The sequence below is a fragment of the Balaenoptera physalus genome, assembly GCF_965194825.1.
Source record: "Balaenoptera physalus genome assembly, chromosome: 8".
Taxonomy (NCBI): Eukaryota; Metazoa; Chordata; class Mammalia; order Artiodactyla; family Balaenopteridae; genus Balaenoptera; species Balaenoptera physalus.
In genome coordinates this window covers 83,069,799-83,093,830 of record NC_138887.1, presented here as the reverse complement: position 1 = coordinate 83,093,830, position 24,032 = coordinate 83,069,799, and the positions used below count along the sequence as shown (strand labels likewise).

Here is a 24,032-nt window from a genome sequence, read left to right as displayed (position 1 = left end):
GAGTCCTCTCCCTCTTTTTCTTGATGAGTCTGACTAAAGGTTTATCAATTTTCTTTATATTCTCAAAGAACCAGCTTTTAGTTTTATTGATCTTTGCTATTGTTTTCTTTGTTTCTATTTCATTTATTTCTGCTCTGATCTTTATGATTTCTTTCCTTCTACTAACTTTGGGTTTTGTTTGTTCTTCTTTCTCTAGTTCCTTTAGGTGTAAAGTTAGATTGTTTATTTGAGATTTTTCTTGTTTCTTGAGGTAGGATTGTATTGCTCTAAACTTCCCTCTTAGAACTGCTTTTGCTGCATCCCATAGGTTTTGGATCGTCGTGTTTTCATTGTCATTTGTCTCTAGGTATTTTTTGATTTCCTCTTTGATTTCTTCAGTGATCTCTTGGTTATTTAGTAACATATTGTTTAGCCTCCATGTGTTTGTGTTTTTTACATTTTTTCCCTTGTAATTTATTTCTAATCTCATAGCGTTGTGGTCAGAAAAGATGCTTGATAAGATTTCAGTTTTCTTAAATTTACTGAGGCTTGATATGTGACCCAACATGTGATGTATCCTGGAGAATGTTCCATGTGCACTTGAAAAGAAAGTGTAGTCTCCTGTTTTCGGATGGAATGTCCTGTAAATATCGTTAAGTCCATCTTGTTTAATGTATCATTTAAAGCTTGTGTTTCCTTATTAATTTTCTGTCTGGCTGGTCTCTCCGTTGGTGAAAGTGAGGTGTTAAAGTCCCCCACTATTATTGTGCCACTGTCGATTTCCTCTTTTTTGCTGTTAGCATTTGCCTTATGTATTGAGGTGCGCCTGTGTTGGGTATATATATATTTATAATCGTTATATCTTCTTCTTGAATTGATCCCTTGATCATTACATAGTGTCCTTCCTTGTCTCTTGTAACATCCTTTATTTTAAAGTCTATTTTATCTGGTATGAGTATTGCTACTCCAGCTTTCCTTTGATTTCCATTTGCATGGAATATCTTTTTCCATCCCCTCACTTTCAGTCTGTATGTGTCCCTAGGTCTGAAGTGGGTCTCTTGGTGACAGCATATAAATGGGTGTTGTTTTTGTATCCATTCAGCGAGCCTGTGTCTTTTGGTTGGAGCATTTAATCCATTCACATTTAAGGTAATTATTGATATGTATGTTCCTATGACCATTTTCTTAATTGTTTTGGGTTTGTTTTTGTAGATCCTTTTCTTCTCTTGTGTTTCCCACATAGAGAAGTTCCTTTAGCATTTGTTGTAGAGCTGGTTTGGTGGTGCTGAATTCTCTTAGCTTTTGCTTGTCTTTTAAAGATTTTGATTTCTCCCTCAAACCTGAATGAGATCCTTGCTGGGTAGGGTAATCTTGGTTGTAGGTTCTTCCATTTCATCACTTTAAATATATCATGCCACTCCCTTCTGGCTTGCAGAGTTTCTGCTGAGAGATCCCTTATGGGAGTTCCCTTGTATGTTATTTGTTCCCTTGTATGTTATTTGTTGTATTTCCCTTGTTGCTTTTAATAATTTTTCTGTCTTTAATTTTTGTCAATTTGATTTCTATGTGTCTTGACATGTTTCTCCTTGTGTTTATCCTGCCTGAGACTCTCTGCACTTCCTGGACTTGGGTGGCTCTTTCCTTTCCCATGTTAAGGAAGTTTTAACTATAATGTCTTCAAATATTTTCTCGGGTCTTTTCTCTCTATCTTCTCCTTCTGAGACCTCTATAATGCTAATGTTGGTGTGTTTAATGTTGCCCCAGAGGTCTTTTAGGCTCTCTTCATTTCTTTTCATTCTTTTTTCTTTATTCTGTTCCATGGCAGTGAATTCCGCATTCTGTCTTCCAGGTCACTTATCCATTCTTCTGCTTCAGTTATTCTGCTATTAATTCCTTCTAGTGTATTTTTCATTTCAGTTATTGTATTGTTCATCTCTGTTTGTTTGTCCTTTAATTCTTCCAGGTGTTTGTTCTTTAATTCTTCTAGGTCTTTTTTATACATTTCTTGCATCTTCTTGATCTTTGCCTCCATTCTTTTTCCAAGGTCCTGTATCATCTTCACTATCGTTTTTCTGAATCCTTTTTCTGGAAGGTTGCCTATCTCCACTTCATTTAGTTGTTTTTCTGGGGTTTTATCTTGTTCCTTCATCTGTTACATAGCCCTCTGCCTTTTCATCTTGTCTGTCTCTCTGTGACTGTGGTTTTTGTTCCACAGGCTGCAGGATTGTAGTTCTTCTTGCTTCTGCTGTCCGCCCTCTGATGGAGGATGAGGCTCTAAGAGGCTTGTGCAAGCTTCCTGATGGGAGGGACTGGTGGTGGGTAGAGCTTGGTGTTGCACTGGTGGGCAGAGCTTAGTAAAACTTTAATCGGCTTGTCTGCTGATGGTTCGGGCTGGGTTCCCTCCCTGTTGGTTGTTTGGCCTGAGGTGACCCAGCACTGGAGCCTGCTCAGCTCTTTGGTGGGGCTAATGGAGGACTCTGGGAGGGCTCATGCCAAGGGGTACTTCCCAGAACTTCTGCTGTCAGTGTCCTTGTCCCCATGGTGAGCCACAGCCACCCCCCACCTCTGCAGGAGACCCTCCAACACTAGAAGGTAGGTCTGGTTCAGTCTCCTATGGGGTCACTGTTCCTTCCTCTGGGTCCCGATGCACTAACTACTTTGTGTGTGCCCTCCAAGAGTGGAGTCTCTGTTTCCCCCAGTCCTGTCAAAGTCCTGCAATCAAATCCCACTAGCCTTCAAAGTCTGATTCTCTGGGAATTCCTCCTCCTGTTGCTGGACCCCCAGGTTGGGATGCCTGACGTGGAGCTCAGAACCTTCACTCCAGTGGGTGGACTTCTGTGGTATAATTGTTCTCCAGTTTGTGAGTAACCCACCCAGAGGTTATGGGATTTGATTTTTTCGTGATTGCGCCCCTCATACAGTCTCATTGCGGTTTCTTCTTTGTCTTTGGATGTGCGGTATATTTTTGGTGATTTCCAGTGTCTTCCTCTGGATGATTGTTCAGCAGTTAGTTGTGATTCTGGTGTTCTTGCAAAAGGAATCACTCCTTTGGTTTTAAACCATTCACCCTATTCTGCACTCCCTCACATTACTTCACTATTTGGAACTCAGTCTGTGTCAATCCAACAGCACTTTCATTTACTTTTCCTTCTTCCCCTTTTTACATTCTCCTTCTTTTTTCTTCCCTCCTTCCAAATACTCTTCCTTTTATCTCTCTTTCCTAAATGCCTTCCCCTCTTTGTTCCTTGTCTATACTCCTTGCCTTTTTTGATCACTTACCGAATGCTGAGTGCACTGCACAGGCCCAGTCTGCGCCATCCTCATCTCTACCAGGGATGCTGCAGCCCCTCCAGAAGGACGGCACTTTCTTTCTTAGTCCCTACTATCCATTCTTTACACCTGCAGATCTTTTCAAAACAAATCAGGTCACGTCACTCACCTGTCTAAACCTCCTGTTTAGCATCTCAGGATATGAGAATGACCCCCCCATGCAGCCCGCGGCAGTGGTTTCAGCCCACATCTATGCACTCTGGCTCACTCTGCTCCGCTCAGGCTCCTGGAACCTGAACACTGCCCTGTACAATTACAAACCCTTCCGCATGGTAGACCAGGCAGTGTACAGAGGTTGTGTCCAAAACACATCTTACTCAACTCAGGGGCTCTGTCCTTGATCTCTACCTGAAATATTCTTTCTCCCAGACCTTGACATGGCAAGCTCTCTCTCACCCTTTGATTCCCAATAGTCACCTAGTTGTCTACACTCTCCTCCCCAAGTCTTCCCTGTTACTCTTTGCCACCTCAACTACTTTTTTTTCATGGCACTTGTTATAAACTGTAATTACCTCTTTTGTTTTATCTGTTTCCCTCAATTAGAATGGATGCTCTGATAAGTCAGAGCCCTGGTCTTGTTCTCCACTTTATAGGCCTAGGCATCTTCCTGGTAGACAATAGGTACTCAATTACTACTGTTGATTGAATGAATAAAACACCATTTCTGCCACCGAAGAGGTCATAGTCTGGGGGAAAAACAACATAAGTCGATGCACAACATTGTTGTAAATGCTACTGGGATACACCTACTCAGGGTGGTGTAGCTTTTGAGGACATTCCAGACAACTCCATTGAGGAAGTGGGAGGTGGTTTCAGAGATGGATATGCTGATTATTCCTTCTGTCAATGTATGAATTTGAAGCTTGGCAACCTTTTTTTTTTTAAAATTTTGTGCGTTTTAGAACAATTGGCTAATTCCCCTTTATTTTTGAAGTTTAGTAACTTTAAAATAGAGTTTTCCTGTTTTGTTTTACTTTTGTTTAATACATGTGCAGAATGACTCCCTTAGTTATGGTAGGAATATCTCAAACTAGCTTAAGGAAAAAGGAGAATTTATTGGATGGCCCAAAGGATTTTCAGCGGAAGGGTTTTGCAAATAAACCGTAAGGTTAGGGAAGTAGCTTTGCTCCAGGAACATGTGGGACCAGCCGCTCAAACGCTGTCAGAGCTACCACTGCCTCTCCTCTCTGTTTTCCCTTGCATTTTGGCTTGCTTTCCTTTTTTCTTTTTTTATTTTTCTTTTTGCAGATTCACTTTCAGGTAGTTCCTACACTCATACCTCGTGGGTACTCTCAGCATAGTTGGGCTCATTTTTCCCTTTTTGTGTGGTGAGTCTCAGGGAAGGACTCTGGTTGGCCCAGTTTGTGTCATGTGTCCCTTAGGTGTGGTCCGGTCAACTAGTGCCAAGGGTGAGATCTTGTAAGAACATGGAAACTCCTGTGGGAAATATATGATTAAACGTAGGAGCTGAACCATTAAAAAAGAACAAAATAATGCCATTTGCAGCAACATGGATGCGACTAGAGATTATCAAACTAAGTAAAGTAAGACAGAAAGACAAAGACAAATACCATATGATATCACTTACATGGGGAATCTAAAATATGACACAAATGAACCTATCTATGAAACGGAAACAGAATCACGGACATAGAGAACAGACTGGTGGTTGCCAAGGGGGAGGTGGTTGGGGGAGGGATGGAGTGGGAGGTTGGGGTTAGCAGATGTAATCTTCTATATATATAGAATGGATAAACAACAAGGTCCTACTGTACAGCACAGAGAACTATATTCAATATCCTATGATAAATAGAAAAAATATTTATAAAAAGGAAAAAATATTTATAAAAAGGAGCTGAAGTCATAGAAAGAGAGTTGCTATTCCCAGGAAAGGGAAGATACGACCGGGAGAAAAAGAGAGTGGTTTTGTCAATTAAGTAAAAAGTCTTTACTGTGCTATTTTAAAAATCTCTCCATGGGCACCTCTGTGTAAGTGGAAACCAATGAGCAAAATATCCTCTTACAGAGTTGAAAATGGTTTTAGGAGATTTGGAAAACATGAGAGTTTTCAGTCCTTTTACAGAGAATATACTTAAAATAGTTTTGTTCTGCCCCCAAGAGCCCTAGTTTGGTGGTCTGGAGTGGATCTGTTACTCTGTTACAGTAGAGCCAACATTTTTGATGTTTTCTGCAAACTGACTTTCCTTTCTGAACTGTTCCCTTTCCTGCTTGCAGATTGTGCTTGAGAACAGTAGCCGAGAAGATAAGCATGAATGTCCCTTCGGCCGCAGTAGTATAGAGCTGACCAAGATGCTGTGTGAGATCTTGAAAGTGGGCGAGCTGCGTAAGTACATGTATTTCCCACAGAGTGTGAGGCTTGGCAGAGACCCAGCTTCCAGGGTAGTGCGCTGACCTACATGCAGGGTTCCCAAGGTGCTGACAGCTAAGCACGAGCATCCCTGTGGACCGAACATTCTTTGGCTCAGGTTTCCAGTGTATGTATTTCTTTATGTCTGCCCTGGGAATAAATGTTATTAAAATCTACAGGGATAGAAAACTGTGCAGGTATTGTGAATGAATTTCAAATATTATAAAAATGAGTGTATATTAAGAAATGAGTGTATATTACTCTGTTTAGGGAAAAGATCTATGGATTTCTTTTTTAAAATTCCAGTTTTTACGCTACCAGTAGATCATTTTCTTTTCATTTTTTTTTTAAATTTTATTTTATTTATTTTTTTTATACAACAGATTCTTATTAGTCATCAATTTTAAACACGTCAGTGTATACGTGTCAATCCCAATCTCCCAATTCATCACACCACCACCCCCACCCCCCCGCCACTTTCCCCCCTTGGTGTCCATACATTTGTTCTCTACATCTTTGTCTCAATTTCTGCCCTGCAAACCGGTTCATCTGTACCATTTTTCTAAGTTCCACATACATGCGTTAATATACGATATTTGTTTTTCTCTTTCTGACTTACTTCACTCTGTATGACAGTCTCTAGATCCATCCACGTCTCAAAAAATGACCCAATATCGTTCCTTTTTATGGCTGAGTAATATTCCATTGTATATATGTACCACATCTTCTTTATCCGTTTGTCTGTCGATGGGCATTTAGGTTGCTTCCATGACCGGGCTATTGTAAACAGTGCTGCAATGAACATTGGGGTGCATGTGTCTTTTTGAATTATGGTTTTCTCTGGGTATATGCCCAGTAGTGGATCATATGGTAATTCTATTTTTAGTTTTTTAAGGAAACTCCATACTGTTCTCCATAGTGGCTATATCAATTTACATTCCCACCAACAGTGCAAGAGGGTTCCCTTTTCTCCACACCCTCTCCAGCATTTGTTGTTTGTAGATTTTCTGATGATGCCCATTCTAACTGGTGTGAGGTGATACCTCGTTGTAGTTTTCATTTGAATTTCTCTAATAATTATAGTGATGTTGAGCATCTTTTCATGTGCTTCTTGGCCATCTGAATGTCTTCTTTGGAGAAATGTCTATTTAGGTCTTCTGCCCATTTTTGGATTGGGTTGTTTGTTTTTTTGATATTGAGCTGCATGAGCTGTTTATATATTTTGGAGATTAATCCTTTGTCCGTTGATTCGTTTGCAAATATTTTCTCCCATTCTGAGGGTTGTCTTTTCGTCTTGTTTACGGTTTCCTTTGCTGTGCAAAAACTTTGAAGTTTCATTAGGTCCCATTTGTTTATTTTTGTTTTTATTTCCATTACTCTAGGAGGTGTATCAAAAAAGATCTTGCTGTGATTTATGTCACAGAGTGTTCTTCCTATGTTTTCCTCTAAGAGTTTTATAGTGTCCTGTCTTACATTTAGGTCTCAAATCCATTTTGAGTTTATTTTTGTGTATGGTGTTAGGGAGTGTTCTAATTTCATTCTTTTACATGTAGCTGTCCAGTTTTCCCAGCACCACTAATTGAAGAGACTGTCTTTTCTCCATTGTATATCCTTGCCTCCTTTGTCATAGATTAGTATAGTCTGAAGTCAGGGAGTCTGATTCCTCCAGCTCCGTTTTTTTCCCTCAAGACTGCTTCGGCTATTCGGGGTCTTTTGTGTCTCCATACAAATTTTAAGATTTTTTGTTCTAGTTCTGTAAAAAAGGCCATTGGTAATTTTATAGGGATTGCATTGAATCTGTAGATTGCTTTGGGTAGAATAGTCATCTTCACAATGTTGATTCTTCCAATCCAAGAACATGGTATATCTCTCCATCTGTTTGTGTCATCTTTGATTTCTTTCATCAGTGTCTTATAGTTTTCTGAGTACAGGTCTTTTACCTCCTTAGGTAGGCTTATTACTAGGTATTTTATTCTTATTGTTGCAATGGTGAATGGGATTGTTTCCTTGATTTCTCTTTCTGATCTTTTGTTGTTAGTGTATAGGAATGCAAGAGATTTTTGTGCATTAATTTTGTATCCTGCAACCTTACCAATTTCATTGATTAGCTCTAGTAGTTTTCTGGTAGCATCTTTAGGATTTTCTGCCTATAGCATCATGTCATCTGCAAACAGTGACAGTTTTGCTTCCTCTTTTCCAATTTGTATTCCTTTTATTTCTTTTTCTTCTCTGATTGCCATGGCTAGGACTTCCAAAACTATGTTGAATAATAGTGGTGAGAGTGGACATCCTTGTCTTGTTCCTGATCTTAGAGGAAATGCTTTCAGTTTTTCACCATTGAGAATGATGTTTGCTGTGGGTTTGTCGTATATGGCCTTTATTATGTTGAGGTAGGTTCCCTGTATGCCCACTTTCTGGAGAGTTTTTATCATAAATGGGTGTTGAATTTTGTCAAAAGCTTTTTCTGCATCTATTGAGATGATCATATGGTTTTTCTTCTTCAATTTGTTAATATGGTGTATCACATTGATTGATTTGCATATATTGAAGAATCCTTGCATCCCTGGGATAAATCTCACTTGATCATGGTGTATGATCCTTTTAATGTGCTGTTGGATTCTGTTTGCTAGTATTTTGTTGAGGATCTTTGCATCTATATTCATCAGTGATATTGGTCTATAATTTTCTTTTTTTGTAGTATCTTTGTCTGGTTTTGGTATCAAGGTGATGGTGGCCTCATAGAATGAGTTTGGGAGTGTTCCTTCCTCTGTAATTTTTTGGAAGAGTTTGAGAAGGATGGGTGTTAGCTCTTCTCTAACTGTTTGGTAGAATTCACCTGTGAAGCCATCTGGTCCTGGACTTTTGTTTGTTGGAAGATTTTTAATCACTGTTTCAATTTCATTACTTGTGATTGGTCTGTTCATATTTTCTGTTTCTTCCTGGTTCAGTCTTGGAAGGTTATACCTTTTTAAGAATTTGTCCATTTCTTCCAGGTTGTCCATTTTATTGGCATAGAGTTTCTTGTAGTAGTCTCTTAGGATGCTTTGTATTTCTGCGGTGTCCGTTGTAACTTCTCCTTTTTCATTTCTAATTTTATTGATTTGAGCCCTCTCCCTCTTTTTCTTGATGAGTCTGGCTAAAGATTTATCAATTTTGTTTATCTTCTCAAAGAACCAGCTTTTAGTTTTATTGATCTTTGCCATTGTTTTCTTTGTTTCTATTTCATTTATTTCTGCTCTGATCTTTATGATTTCTTTCCTTCTACTAACTTTGGGTTTTGTTTGTTCTTCTTCCTCTAGTTCCTGTAGGTGTAAAGTTAGATTGTTTATTTGAGATTTTTCTTGTTTCTTGATGTAGGCTTGTATAGCTATAAACTTCCCTCTTAGAACTACTTTTGCTGCATCCCATAGGTTTTGGATCGTCGTGCTTTCATTGTCATTTGTATTGTTCATCTGTTTGTTTGTTCTTTAAGTCTTCTAAGTCTTTGTTAAACATTTCTTGCATCTTCTCGATCTTTGCCTCCATTCTTTTTCCAAGGTCCTGGATCATCTTCACTATCATTATTCTGAATTCTTTTTCTGGAAGGTTGCCTATCTCCACTTCATTTAGTTGTTTTTCTGGGGTTTTATCTTGTTCCTTCATGTGGTACATAGTCCTCTGCCTTTTCATCTTGTCTATCTTTCTGTGAATGTGCTTTTTGTTCCACAGGCTGCAGGATTGTAGTTCTTCTTGCTTCTGCTGTTTGCCCTCTGGTGGATGATGCTATCTAAGAGACTTGTGCAAGTTTCCTGATAGGAGGGACTGGTGGTGGGTAAAGCTGACTGTTGCTGTGGTAGGCAGAGCTTAGTTAAACTTTAATCCGTTTGACTGCTGGTAGTTGGGGCTGGGTACCCTCCCTGTTGCTTGTTTGGCCGTAGGCAACCCAACACTGGAGCCTACCTGGGCTCTTTGGTGGGGCTAATGACAGACTCTGGCAGGGCTCACGCCAAGGAGTACTTCCCAGAACTTCTGCTGCCAGTGTCCTTGTCCTCATGGTGAGCCACAGCCACCCCCCACCTCTCCCAGAGGCCTTCCAGCACTAGCAGGTAGGTCTGGTTCAGTCTCCCCTGGGGTCACTGCTCCTTCCCCTGGGTCCCGATGCGCACACTCCTTTGTGTGTGCCCTGCAAGAGTGGAGTCTCTGTTTCCCCCAGTCCTGTCGAAGTCCTGCAATCAAATCCCACTAGCCTTCAAAGTCTGATTCTCTAGGAATTCCTCCTCCTGTTGCCGGACCCCCAGGTTGAGAAACCTGACATGGGGCTCAGAACCTTTGCTCCAGTGGGTGGACTTCTGTGGTATAAGTGTTCTCCAGTCTGAGTCACCCACCCAGCAGTTTTGGGATTTGATTTTACTGTGATTGCACCCCTCCTACCATCTCATTGTGGCTTTCCTTTGTCTTTGGATGTGGGATATCTTTTTTGGTGAGGTCCAGTGTCTTCCTGTCGATGATTGTCCAGCAGCTATTTGTGATTCTGGTGTTCTCGCAAGAGGGAGTGAGAGCTCGTCTTTCTACTCTGCCATCTTGGTTCTGATAAAGCTGAATCTTTTTTCTTTTTTTTGAAACATCTTTTTTATGTAAAGAAAAATTGCATACCTTAATGAAATCCTCTTGCTTCCAGTATTTTACTTGTTTAGTATGCTTTCTTTGTGAAAGAAGGAATTATTGAAGGAAATGGGTAGATGATCATGAAAAATGTGGTCAGAGATAGGCTTATTGCTCTTTTTCTTCCTTATATTACAAAATTTAGGAGAGGATACCTAGAAATAGAGAGCATGATAATTTTCTTGCCTTTTCCTCACTGACATAATTTGGCTTTAACTTGTTAAGGCAAATATGATTTAACCTGGCCTGCAATCATTGTCAACTTTGAGTCTTCCTATAGTGGGTAAATTCCATTCCCTCCACCAGCTATAGAGCTGACACACAGATAAATCTTTCCTTGTAGGCTTAATAACATGGGCACCATAGAAGGCTGTTTATACGAGAGAAATGTTGAGTGTTTGCTATTATTGTGAAAGCATAAATATTTAGTCACCTGCGTGAGAGCTTAAAATAATGGTCTGAAATGATTAATGGGAAGGAATCTAAAGATTAAATTGGAAAGGGCGTTATGTTTTATTTACAGTGTAGAACTGACTACACACACTGCTAAGGTAAATTTAAAAATTTAGAACTTAATAAGGACGAAGCTAAGAGTTTGGGCTGTTTGACCAAAATGTTATCATCCTCCCATGTAGGGGGGTGGGGGAAAGAAGTTGAAGTGGACGTGGAACTGCCATGGACGTTTGTTACTAGTGAGTCCAAATTAGGGCATTTTTGCATTAAGAGTAGCAGCCTGACCTGAGAGATTTCTGTTCTCGGGTTCACTTATCACCAATGTTAACATTTCAGCTTATCTGGGTCCTTGAAGTGAGTTATTCTTCCTAATCCTCATTCGACTAACTTGTGGAGATTTATGTCCGCTATGTAGCTTACTGTGTATTCTGCTGAAGGATTAAAGTCCTGAATCAAACAAATTCTCCTGAATTCCTCAGTCTGATAACCATGACTATTTTGCATGCATTCCAATTTGATGGGGGAAACTGTAGAAAGTCACTTGCTTAAAAGCACTGCAAGACCATCCAAGATTTTGAGAAACTGGAGGAGAAGCAGAGTCATGCTCTGCTTGGCTGGTACTTCTTGTGTCCAGGTTATTGCCCTGCAATGTCCTTTTCTTGCCCTGCTTTCATTTTCATCTTCCCCAATGGCCTGCTTTGGCTATCAGCTCTCATCTTGATGGCAGTAGAAGGTATAATCTTGTGTGCTTTGACTGCCATACCCAGCTTTCTGCTCTTCTCCTTTGCCTAAAGGACATGTTAAAAGTTTGCACAGAACAGAGATATGGTGAACTAGAAGGAGAATACTGGGGACAAGGGGCAGCTTGATTCCATCTCTGCCACTTATGACCTTTGTGTCCTTGGGTAATGTACTCATAAATTTCACTGTGCATTTATATTCCTACATTTCCCCAGAAATAGATTGGTAGGATTTGAGGTGATGATTTGAGTAGTTGCATTCATTTTGTCTCTATCACAAGTAACGTTGGTGGCTGAAATTGCAGCGGTAGGCATGAGAGGAGTACCCTGGGAACAGATAGTATTCAACCTAGGGAAACTAACTTGGACAAGATAGCCAAATTTCAGGCTGTGTGTGGGCAAGGTAAACGTGGATCTGATCTGGACTCTCCTCCTTGTCAGTGGGGCCCCATCTGGTGGGCAGATGGGAACCTTGGTGGCAGGAGTCTGAGCAGACAGTGCTGCTCAGGTGGGCGTCACTCTGTGCTGTGTGGGAGAGAACTGGTACAGAGTAGGGGCTGACCTCTAGCTGGTGTAGAGCAGCCTTCCCAGACTTTTGAAGACCTGGTAGTCAAGCCAGGAGCCAGGATAGAATCCCATTCGTATGGGCTGAGGTAACAGAGTGGGGATGAAGGCAAATACCTTTGGGATCCCTGGAGGTGCCCCAGATGCCCTTCTTGCACCATATATTATTCCAGAAGGTGAGAACCTTCTGTTGCAGAGAAGGCTTTCAACATTCTGCCACAGTTTGCTTAGCACCTGGTCAGGTCTGGTCTCTGCAGTGAGGTTGGGCTTGGACAGCTGGGACCTGACATACTCATGGCAGGCTTCCTTCATCTAAGATGACAAATGCATTTATTCATTTGTTTAATAAAAATCTACAGATTACTTACAATGTACCAGGGACTATACTGGACACTGTAGGTGCAAAGGTGAACCAGATACGGTCTCTGTCCCCAAGAGTCAGTCTTCCATTTGGGAAAGTGTAAGAATGAGGTGGGACTGATATTTTTTTCCTATTGTTTATAAATGTGTGTATAAATATTATATATATATATTTATATATTATCTATCTATTTATCTACCATTATCTGTTCTAAAGCATATTTTTTCCAATATTTTGATAGTTTGAGATTTCAGGTTGACCTGTGTTCGCCCTCCACTGACTGCAAAGGCCATTCTTGACATTTTGCAAGGCCTGCCAAAGACTCCCACATTTCTGAAATCTACAGATTCAGAAATGCCCAAATTAGTTGCTTTCTGCTCATAAAATATTAAAGGATTTCTACATTCTGATTGAGTGCTAGACATCAAATGATAAAACACCCTGTAGTAAGAGGAAAATTGCTTTTTAATGGATTGCCTTTTGTTCATTGCCATGTTAAATAAGTTACTAATAGGAAAAGTAAATCTGAGCGAACCCTTACGTTGGAGGAGATATCTATTTTTCTTCTGAGGAAAATTAGGTTCACACACAGATCCATCTTCCTTTGGTTTGTGTGTGTTTGCTTTTCTCAATTCCTAAATTCATGGTTTTTCTCAGATTTATGTTAATAATTGACCTGGAAGATCATGGTCACATTACATCTGTAAGGAAGTACTGAGACCAAAGAAGTACCCAACTAAAATTCTAACTGATTTTTCTGCAAAAGTGGAAAGATTCAATTTTCTAGAAATGTTTTGTCTTTTGATTTAACTTAAGGTCTTTTGAGGAAACCCACTTCTGAAATACCAATTATATTTTGGTGTCTAAAGCAAACATATAATGTTCAGTTAAATTACTAATACCAAATACTTATGCACAGATTTTTTTCTTTTTAGATTACTTTTTATAAAGTGCTATTTTTCTGCATCCCAATTATTGGCATTGTAAGATGCAGATGTTTAATAGTGTGGTCTAAAAAACAATGCCTACTTACATACTCAAAGCACTTTATCAAGGTTATTTAATTGAAGTCTGTAACACCCCCAGGAGTTAATCAAGATCAATAGCATCTATGTTTATTAATGAAGAGAAGACTGAAGACTTGCACTTACTGCATATTGTCTAGGGTCATTGAGCTCAAATTGGTGTTCAGGTTGCCCAAAGAAGGGTGCAGAAAGAGGCACGAAAGTCGAGTGTTTGCATTTTGGCATCTGAATGACCCATTTGAATCACAGCTCAGCTGTTAATCGGACGCCTTGGGCACGCTTCTTCTCTGTTCTGAGCTTCTGGTTCCTTATCCATAAAATAAAGATAATATCTGCTGTACATATTTGCTGAGAGGGTTAAATGAGATAATGGATGTTGCTTTAGTTGGAAGAGGGATAGTTTTTTGGCAAGTGGTAGGATCTTACTTTCCAGAAAGAAACTGCAGGTTACGCGAGGGAGGGAGAGTGCCCTGGTTTAAGTGACAGCTGGAACCAGGACCTGGAACAGCGTCCCTTGTTTCTTCACTCTCTACATTATGACTAAATTTTTTCTTTTAACCTGCTTTCTTCATGAGGCTTGTTTGAGAGCAAGGCACTTGTGTTCTCTTAGTTTCAATTTTAAAAATCACAAAGAAGAATACTGTTGACCTGGATGTAGTCGCATATCCCCATGGCCTGGGTTGTAGAATTGTCAGCCCCACTTAGAAGACCAAGATTAAGTAGAGGAGCAAGTTTTCAAAAGAAGAGGTATGCTTGTGAGTGTGGGATGGGCGAGGGTCGGGGGAAGCAGGAAGTGGTTTCCTTACCGAAGAAGGGAGGCGTAACACAGATAAATCGATAGATTCGTTACAGCTATGAAGTCCTTATGAAGAAACCCTGCTCCTAACAGGAGCTAAAAATGTTACTGTTGTTTTTGTTATTGTAGTACTGTCTCCAAAGCGATAATAAATCATTGAGGGAGGTAATAAAAACTTGATTTCTGATATAAATAAGTTAATTACTTATCTTTTGAGTATGTAGCACCTCATTCAGTTACATTCCAGTTATAGTCAGAGCTAGGATATTTCTTTTTGTCTCTCATTCATTCATTCAGTAACTAGGACTCCTCTATGAGTCAGGATCTAATCCCTGATGACAAGGACTTAGAACACACACTCCATCCTCAGGCAGTTCACATGCTGACTGGAGAGTCTTTCACATAAACAAATAATTATAAAACATCTTACTATTTGTAAGTTACATTTAAACTATATTAATGTCACTAGGAGGCAGTGTTCAGTTTTTTTTGTTCATGGGGAGCCAGACGGGCTGAGGAAGCGATGTGACATGTTCCAAGAAGAGATACTTGAGTGTGTGGAGTCACAAAGATGAAGAGAAGAATAACCAGGCAGGCCTGCGTGTGTGTATGGTGGGTAGCAGCTGTGGAAAATTCTGGGCAGGGAGAACTGTAGGTGAAAGTAACCAAGAGATTCAGAGAATTCTACAGTCCACCCTTCGTATCTCTGTGTTCTGCGTCTTCGGATTCAGCCAGTCCTGGAACCAATCCCCTGCAGATACTGAGGGATGGTACTTCAGTGTGGCTAAAGCAGAAGGCTTGAGGGAACAGGCAAACGGAGGAGATGCTGGAAGAAGAGGCAAGAGTCAAGATATAAGGATTTGCGGTGCAGAGGAGTTTGGATTTCACCAGGCAGTGGGAACCAATAGAAGAATTTTAATGACAAAAAGGAATATTCCAGTCCTGGGCATAAAATTCTAAAATTGGATTACATTTTCTGGATGTGACAAGAACTTGCAAATATGATAATGTGCAGTACCAGGACCAGGGACAAGCTTACCTTACTCTAGCGCTGACCTAATAATAATCAGCTGGGAGTCCGTTAGGAGGCTTTCAGCTTCAAGTAATCAAAATCCCAACTCAAGATGCCCAATGTGGGGCTTCCCTGGTGGCGCAGTGGTTGAGAATCTGCCTGCTAATGCAGGGGACACAGGTTCGAGCCCTGGTCTGGGAAGATCCCACATGCCGCGGAGCAACTAGGCCCGTGAGCCACAATTACTGAGCCTGTGCGTCTGGAGCCTGTGCTCCGCAGCAAGAGAGGCCACGATAATGAGAGGCCCGCGCACTGCGATGAAGAGTGGCCCCCACTTGCCACAACTAGAGAAAGCCCTCGCACAGAAACGAAGGCCCAACACAGCCATAAATAAATAAATAAATAAATAAAAATAAAAAACAACTGTGAGCTCATTCTGCTCCTACAAAAAAAAAAAAAAAAAAAAGATGGCCAATGTAAGAAGAACATTTATTGAGTGTCACAGTTTCACAGTTGAATAAGTCCTGGGGTTATCTGTTCAGTGATGTCACCAAGGACCCAAGTTCTTTCCATCTTTTGGTTCTGCCATTCTTAGTGTACCAAATTTGTCCTCATGATGGTAACAAAATGGCGGCTACCATCACAAGGTCCAGGTGAACAAGAGGCTTTCTCTTCCAGTGAGTCTCTTTTAGGTGTGTGAAAATGTTTCCAAAAGTCCTTCAGACGAAGTAGGGCGTATTAGGGTGGTACGGCCGTAGACCCAAAAGCCCTTCAGCAAACTTTCTCTCGTTATCACTGACTAACACTATGGCCTGTGCCTGTGCCTAACTCAATCATTGAGAGGCGACTGGAACCTTCTGAGGGTCAGACCAGTCATTAGCTTCTCCCAAGATTGAAACCAGCCTTCCTTGAGTGGCCATAGGATGGTAGATAGCTGAAGAAAATTGAGGTTCTGTTAAGATAAGGAAAAACTACTTGAAACCCTTAATTCTGTCCCTTTACCCAGAAGAGTATTTTCTGCAGTTTCCTTACTGCTGCAAAAAACCATAAGAAATTGAAGTCAGATTACAGCCCTCTGTCATTTTGCTTTTATTGGGAGTTGGGGAAATGCATTGTATTTTTTTAAGTAGCGGTATCAAAGGTTGCAGAAAAATGGAAATTGAAGTTTGATTATAACGTATTTCATTTTTCATCAGTACGCTACTAGGGCTCCACTACCTTACTTTCCTTTTAGCAAATGGATATTTCCATGTCCTCAATTATGCTTTTGTGTGTGGGTTATTCTCAGGTGTGTTCTGAAGGGCAGAATGGGCATACATTTGTGATTGAAGCCTTCATATTTCTCTGAAACAATTTTGCCAACTTCACCTGTATGACCATACATAATTAGATTAAAATTTAATAACTACTTGTCTTTAAAAAAACAAGAATGAAATCTATATCACACACTATGAAAATGTTCGGCATTTCCTTACTTTGTCTTTCAGTGGAAATATTTATCATAATACACCAGTGGTGCTGAGTGAAAGCACCTTGTATAATTCATCATCCAGACACCTCTGCTTTAGGAAGTAAAAATAACACAGATGAGCAATCTGAAGGACTCTTTGGAGTGCACAGCAATTAGAATAGACACTTAACTCTGGGACATTGGTGTTTTCATACTTTGAGAAGTACCATCCATCACTTTCATTCTTAGAACATCCTGGCTAAAGAAAACTCAAGAAAATTAGCTTTTAACAATTAAACCTCTTAAGGACATTTTTTCCTCCTAATACTAGCTTGTACCTGTGCTCCGTGGAAAGTTGAAGCCTCTCAGATCTTGACTTTTTTTTTTTAACAGATCTTTATTGGAGTATAATTGCTTCACAATACAGTGTTAGCCTCTGTTGTACAACAAAGTGAATCAGCCATATGCATACATATATCCCCATATCCTCTCCCTCTTGAGCCTCCCTCCCACCCTCCGTATCCCATCTCTCTAGGTCATAGCAAAGCAAATCTCCCTGTGCTATGCTGCTGCTTCCCACTAGCTAACTATTTTACATTTGGTAGTGTATATGTGTCGATGCTACTGTCACTTCGCCCCAGCTTCCTCCTTCTCCTCCCCGTGTCCTCAAGTCCATTCTCTATGTCTACATCTTTATTCCTGCCCTGCCACTAAGTTCATCAATACCATTTTTTTTTTTTTAGATTCCATATATATGTGCTACCATACGGTATTTGTTTTTCTCTTCTGACTTACTTCACTCTGTATGACAGACTCTAGGTCCATCCACCTCACTACAAATAACTCAATTTTGTTTCTTTCTGAGTAATATTCCATTGTATATATGTGCCACATCTGCTTTATCCATTCATCTGTCAATGGACATTTAGGCTGGTATCCATGCCCTGGCTATTGTAAATAGTGTTGCAGTGAACACTGTGGTACATGTCTCTTTTTGAATTATGGCTTTCTCACAGTATATGTCCAGTAGTGGGATTGCTGGGTCATATGGTAGTTCTATTTTTAGTTTTTTAAGGAACCTCCATACTGTTCTCCATAGTGGCTGTATCAATTTACATTCCCACCAACAGTGCAGGAGGGTTCCTTTTTCACCACACCCTTTCCAACATTTATTGTTTCCAGATTTTTTGATAATGGCCATTCTGACTAGTGTGAGGTGATACCTCATTGTAGTTTTGATTTGCATTTCTCTAATAATTAATGATGTTGAGCATCTTTTCACGTGCCACTTGGCCATCTGTATGTCTTCTTTGGTGAAATGTCTGTTTAGGTCTTCTTCCCATTTTTTAATTGAATGGTTTGTTTTTTTGATATTGAGCTCCATGAGCTGTTTGTATATTTTGGAGGTTAATCCTTTGTCCATTGATTTGTTTGCAAATATTTTCTTCCATTCTGAGGGTTGTCATTTCGTCTTGTTTATGGTTTCCTTTGCTGTGCAAAAGCTTTGAAGTTTCATTAGGTCCCATTTGTTTATTTTTGTTTTTATTACCATTTCTCTAGGAGGTGGGTCAAAAAGGATCTTGCTGTGATTTATGTCATAGAGTGTTCTGCCTATGTTTTCCTCTAAGAGTTTTATAGTATCTGGCCTTACAATTAGGTCTTTAATCCATTTTGAGTTTATTTTTGTGTATGGTGTTAGGGAGTGTTCTAATTTCATTCTTTTACATATAGCTGTCCAGTTTTCCCAGCACTACTTGTTGAAGAGACTGTCTTTTCTCCATTGTATGTTCTTGCCTCCTTTGTCGTAAATTAGGTGACCATATGTGCGTGGGTTTATCTCTGGCCTTTCTATCCTGTACCATTGATCTATATTTCTGTTTTTGTGCCAGTACCATACTGTCTTGATTACTGTAGCTTTGTAGTATAGTTTGAAGTCGGGGAACCTGATTCCTCCAGCTCCATTTTTCTTTCTCAAGATTGCTTTGGCTATTTGGGGCCTTTTGTGTTTCCATACAAATAGTAAAATTTTTTGTTCTAATTAAGTGAAGAATGCCATTGGTAGTTTGATAGGGTTTGCATTGAATCTGTAGGTTGCTTTGGGTAGTATAGTCCTTTTCACAATATTGATTCTTCCAATCCAAGAACATGGTATATCTCTCCATCTGTTTGTGTCATCTTTGATTTCTTTCATCAGTGTTTTATAGTTTTCTGAGTACAAATCTTTTGCCTCCTTAGGTAGGTTTATTCCTAGGTATTGTATTATTTTTGTTGCAATGGTAAATGGGATTGTTTCCTTAATTTCTCTTTCTGATTTTTCATTGTTAGTGTATAGGTATGCAAGAGATTTTTGTGCATTAATTTTGTATCTTGCAACCTTACCAAATTCACTGATTAGTTCTAGTAGTTTTCTGGCAGCATCTTTAGGATTCTCTATGTACAGTATCATGTCATCTGCAAACAGTGACAGTTTTACTTCTTTTCCTATTTGTATTCCTTTTATTTCTTCTTATTCTCTGATTGCCTTGGCTAGGACTTCCAAAACTATGTTGGATAAGAGTGGCGAGAGTGGACATCCTTGTCTTGTTCCTGATCTTAGTGGAAATCCTTTCAGTTTTTCACCATTGAGTATGATGTTTACTGTGGGTTTGTCATGTATGGCCTTTATTCTGTTGAGGTCGTTTCCTTCTATGCCCATTTTCTGGAGAGTGTTTATTCTAAATGGGTGTTGAATTTTGTCAAAAGCTTTTTCTGCATCTATTGAGATGATCATATGGTTTTTATTCCTTAATTTGTCAATATGGTATATCACATTGATTGATTTGAGTATAGTGAAGAATTCTTGCACTGGGATAAATCCCACTTGATCATGGTGTATGATCCTTTCAGTATGTTGTTGGATTCTGTTTGCTAGTATTTTGTTCAGGATTTTTGCATCTATGTTCATCAGTGATATTGGTCTATAATTTTCTTTTTTTGTGTGATATCTTTTTCTGGTTTTGGTATCAGGGTGATGGTGGCTTCATAGAATGAATTTGGGAGTGTTCCTCCCTCTACAATTTTTTGGAAGAGTTCGAGAAGGATTGGTGTTAGCTCTTCTCTAAATGTTTGATAGAATTCACCTGTGAAGCCATCTGGTCCTGGACTTTGTTTGTTGGAAGATTTTTAATTACAGTTTCAATTTCATTACTTGTGATTGGTCTGTTTATATTTTCTAATTCTTCCTTGTCCAGTCTTAGAAAATTGTACTTTTCCAAGAATTTGTCCATTTCTTCATGGTTGTCCACTTTATTGGCATATAGTTGTCTGTAGTAGTCTCATAATCCTTTGTATTTCTGTGGTGTCAGTTGTGATTTCTCCTTTTTCATTTCTAATTTTATTGATTTGTGTCCTCTCCCTTTTTTTCTTGATGAGTCTGGCTAAAGGTTTATGAATTTTGTTTATCTTCTCAAAGAACCAGCTTTTAGTTTTATTGATCTTTGCTCTCATTTTCTTCATTTCTGTTTCATAAATGTTTATATTCTACTTCTGCTTTCTTAATCTACTTCAACCTTAAGTTTAATGTAAAAACAACAAGCAAACAAAAAATATTCAAGGCCTGAGCCCAGATTTAGAAAGTTACGTGCACTTTCGGCCCCAGCTTAAAATGTCATAGGAGAGAGTATGAAAGTCATTCCAGAGTGGTTGTTTAGAATAGTTATAAAACCGATATCAGGATTTATAATAGTAGTTCCATGAAACAGAGGGACTGGTTCTTGGATTCAGAATCAGAAGCCCTGGGTAATAGGCATAACTGATTTTGTCTTTTGTCAAGATGGCTAGCCATCTTGCTCCTTAGTCTCCCATTTGTAACATGGGAAGATTATCATTATCCTCCTCCTCCTCCTCCTCAACTGAGAATTGTTTTGTTGTTAAGTTGTTTTGTTAATTGTCAAACGCTCTCAACTTAAAGGAAGTAGTATTATCTCAAATATGCACAGATTCAGAAACCCTGACATGTGTCCCATCCAATTTAGCAGAGCCAACGCTTTCTGTGCATTTAGGGGCCGTTGTAAGAATCTCAAGTTCTGTGGTGGTTTGTTGGTGATTCCGAAGTAGTCCTTGTAGAGCCTTCTGAATCACAGTGTGACGTTTGTCTCCATCGGAAATGACTGCTGAGAGAAATTACACAAACTTGGCAGTTTGAAAGGATGTTTCAAGCATATCGCAGTTACTAATGGATGAAAATAATTTATATTTACCATAGCCTTTTTTAGGACTTGCTCCTTTTTACGTTATTTCTGGAAAGATATATAGCTGGAAACAACCAGTATCCATTCCTGTTATTTCTTAGGTTATAGATTGAGCGGGGAGACTGGTACATTTGCCCAGTCTCATGATGAAGAGAGACGCAGACACATTGAAAGAACACAGTTGCCTGTTGTCTTCTTCTGCCTTTTGTAGAAATACTTTTCCTCCAGTTTCATCTTAAACATCCCATTTGGGTGACAGGTCTGATTCCTCTCCTGACCCCGACAGTAGGAGGGCATCACATCCTCCTCTAAACCCCTGTAGCACTTTATCTGTGTCTCTTCTGTTGTACTTTCTACTGCATAAAGAGGGGTTTTTTTTTTTCCTTTAATTTGTGGCCCTGTTTCCCCTACAAGTTGAGGTCATTTATAGAAAAGCATAAAGATAATTTAAAAATAAATAAATGGTGAAAACAAAGGCAATTAAAAAAATAAAACTGAGAAAATGGATTATGAAGGTTTGCAAAGTATATGTTATAAAGACCTTTGTATTAACTAGCAATGGACCTTGAATTTGGCTCAAAGATTTGTTTGTGCCAAGGAAGCCAAAGAAGCTCAGTAACAGAAAACAGATCACTGCCCATCTCACCTGAATAAACTCTATATGAAAACTGAAATGCTAATTTCATTTAATCCAAAATAGTATTTGATAACATTTATTACCATTTGTTAAAGATGGAATAGGATATATTCTTAACATCATTTTTTAAACTACTATAAAGCAACAAGCCAACATGATACTTAAAATGGTAAAAACAAAACAGCTTTGCCATTAAAAACTGGAACTAGAGTAGGATGCAAAGGATGCTGATATTCACCAGACAGCACATTGATAGAATAGAGGTACAGCACATTGATAGAAACACAGTATTTTAAATTAGAGACAATAAAACTATCCAGAAATCCCTGAAGAAACAAAGGAAAAGCTGTTAGGATGAATGTAATTTAGAAGAGTAGCTATATAGTGGGTAAACAAAACTTAGTAGCATTTCCATTTGCCAGCAGTAATTAGTTAATTATAAAATGGGTAAAAAGAGTTTTTCTAGCAGTGGCAATAAAAATGTAAACTGCTTTTGGAATAATCCTAATGGAAAACATCCTGGAGTAATGTGAAGAAAACTGTAAGACTTTACTAAGACATGCAGCACAAGTTTCAAATAAATAAACAAGCAAATGTTTTATTCCTGGGAGGAAAACATTAATATTTTGATCAAGATCTAAGTTCCCCAATCAATGTGCAGGCTCATATCTCGTTCCAAAATACCAATGGGATCTAGGATGGAAACTTCACAGAATGATGGTAGAGTTCATTTGGAAGAATAAGGACGTGAAAATTGGGAAGGAGAACTGATAAAGAAGAGGAATGAAAAATGAATGGAAATAAAAATATATTTCTTTTCTAAAGACATTTTTTTGTGAAAAAGTCCAAAGAATTCATTCATATATACCTTTCACTCTGGTTCACCTACTGTTGTGTTAACATTTTGCCATAATTGCTTTACCATTCTCTCTCTCTACACATACACACATACACGCATTCACAATAGGGTGTATGTGAAAAATATGAAAAAAATATGTTTTATGGCAGAAAAAGATTTTAATATAATTTGAATTAAAAAATCAAAATAAATAAATAAAAAATGATTTTAAGTTGGATCCAGCTCTGGCCTGTTGACTCTTAGAGAGAGCAAAATGTGCTAGGAGCCCTGCCTAGCAAGAGGGTTCCTAGGATGACTGTGGGGAGGAAGGTTAGGGTGTCACTGGACAAGGAAGGCATCATCGTGGAAGCCGTGGTGGGAGCCTAGCTCAGAACATTTGCTCACCTCGCCGCTGGAGGTCTGAGAGAGGCTCACTGCTACTCGTCACCTCCTCGGTGCGGGTCAGGGGCATATATGACGAAAGTTTCATCACCTCCCCTCTGTTCTTCTACAACACTGGGGATGTGGCTTACCTAAAATCCAGTGGTTATAGATATGAAAAATCATGGATTTCAGGACATCCAGCTTCTTATATGAGCAGAAACATCATTTTTTAAAAAGCCCATAAAAGTAAAGTGATCCCAGTAGATGAAGCCGGCTGTCTTCACTCCTCATCTGGGAAGTCAGTCTAGTATTAAAGTTACTAGTCTCATTCCAAAAATGTGAAGGGTGAAAACCATCTTCCCCTAGTTCTGCAGATGTCTGTCTCTTCCAAACCCCTGGCTTGGACCCACAGGCTACTTTTCTTCTGAGCATTAATCACACTTCCTAGCACTTACTGTAGGATTGTGTCGCAGCAGGTTTCGAGCTAAAAGGACCTAGGATGTTGTAAAAGTAGAATATTAATTTGGGAGGGGTGAAATTAGAGGCATGAAATTAGAGGGAAAGTATAAGCAGAATGCTGGAAAATTCAAATAGATGGTAAGCAGAATAAAATAGATCAGAAGAAGAAAGGAATTAAAACAACAGAATGAGGATGCCATACTGCACTGAAATGGTGATGAAATGCTAAATAATAAGGTTTTTAAAACCAAAATGTGCATGAGCAAGACAAAAACAAACAAACAAAAACCCAGGAGCATACCCACAGCTTCAGTCTTTAACATAGTTCCTACAGTGTTGGATTGACCCCCAGGGAGTCCCCATTGGTTGGGAGAGCAGCAAAGGACAGAAAGCTCTAGGATGCCTTTTAAAACATGTCATCCTTAACCTGAGGCCTTTGAATGGAGAGATTTTCCTGGTTGCTGCAGTAAGTTAGGAGATTGATGCCAGTGGAATCTCCCAACCCTGGGCACTTGAACTTCAATCAAAAACCACTGTTGATTTAAAGATGAGTGAAAGAATTTATTTGAAAAGACAAGACCACTACCATGTATTAGATGCTTTCTATTTGGCAGGCAATTCTACAAGGTCAATACTCTATTAACCGTTAAGTATCTCCATTTACAAATGAAGGACCTGGGACTCTGGGAGAGGTTAAGTAGACTGAGGTCACAAAACATTCGATGCAGTTAACTATTATGGGATACTGCTGTGCTGTTTACTTTTA

The 24,032-nt window shown here is 39.3% G+C and overlaps 1 protein-coding gene across 9 annotated transcripts in view; it reads left to right on the top strand.

Annotated features, from left to right (window-relative positions):
- Positions 1-24,032, top strand: part of ELMO1 (engulfment and cell motility 1) — a 555,096-nt gene that overhangs the window by 294,302 nt on the left and 236,762 nt on the right. For all 9 annotated transcript variants that reach the window (XM_082471822.1, XM_082471824.1, XM_082471823.1 and 6 more), the window contains one exon: positions 5,545-5,653. In XM_082471822.1, the coding sequence (XP_082327948.1) occupies positions 5,545-5,653 (109 nt within the window). The remainder of the gene's footprint in view (positions 1-5,544; positions 5,654-24,032) is intronic.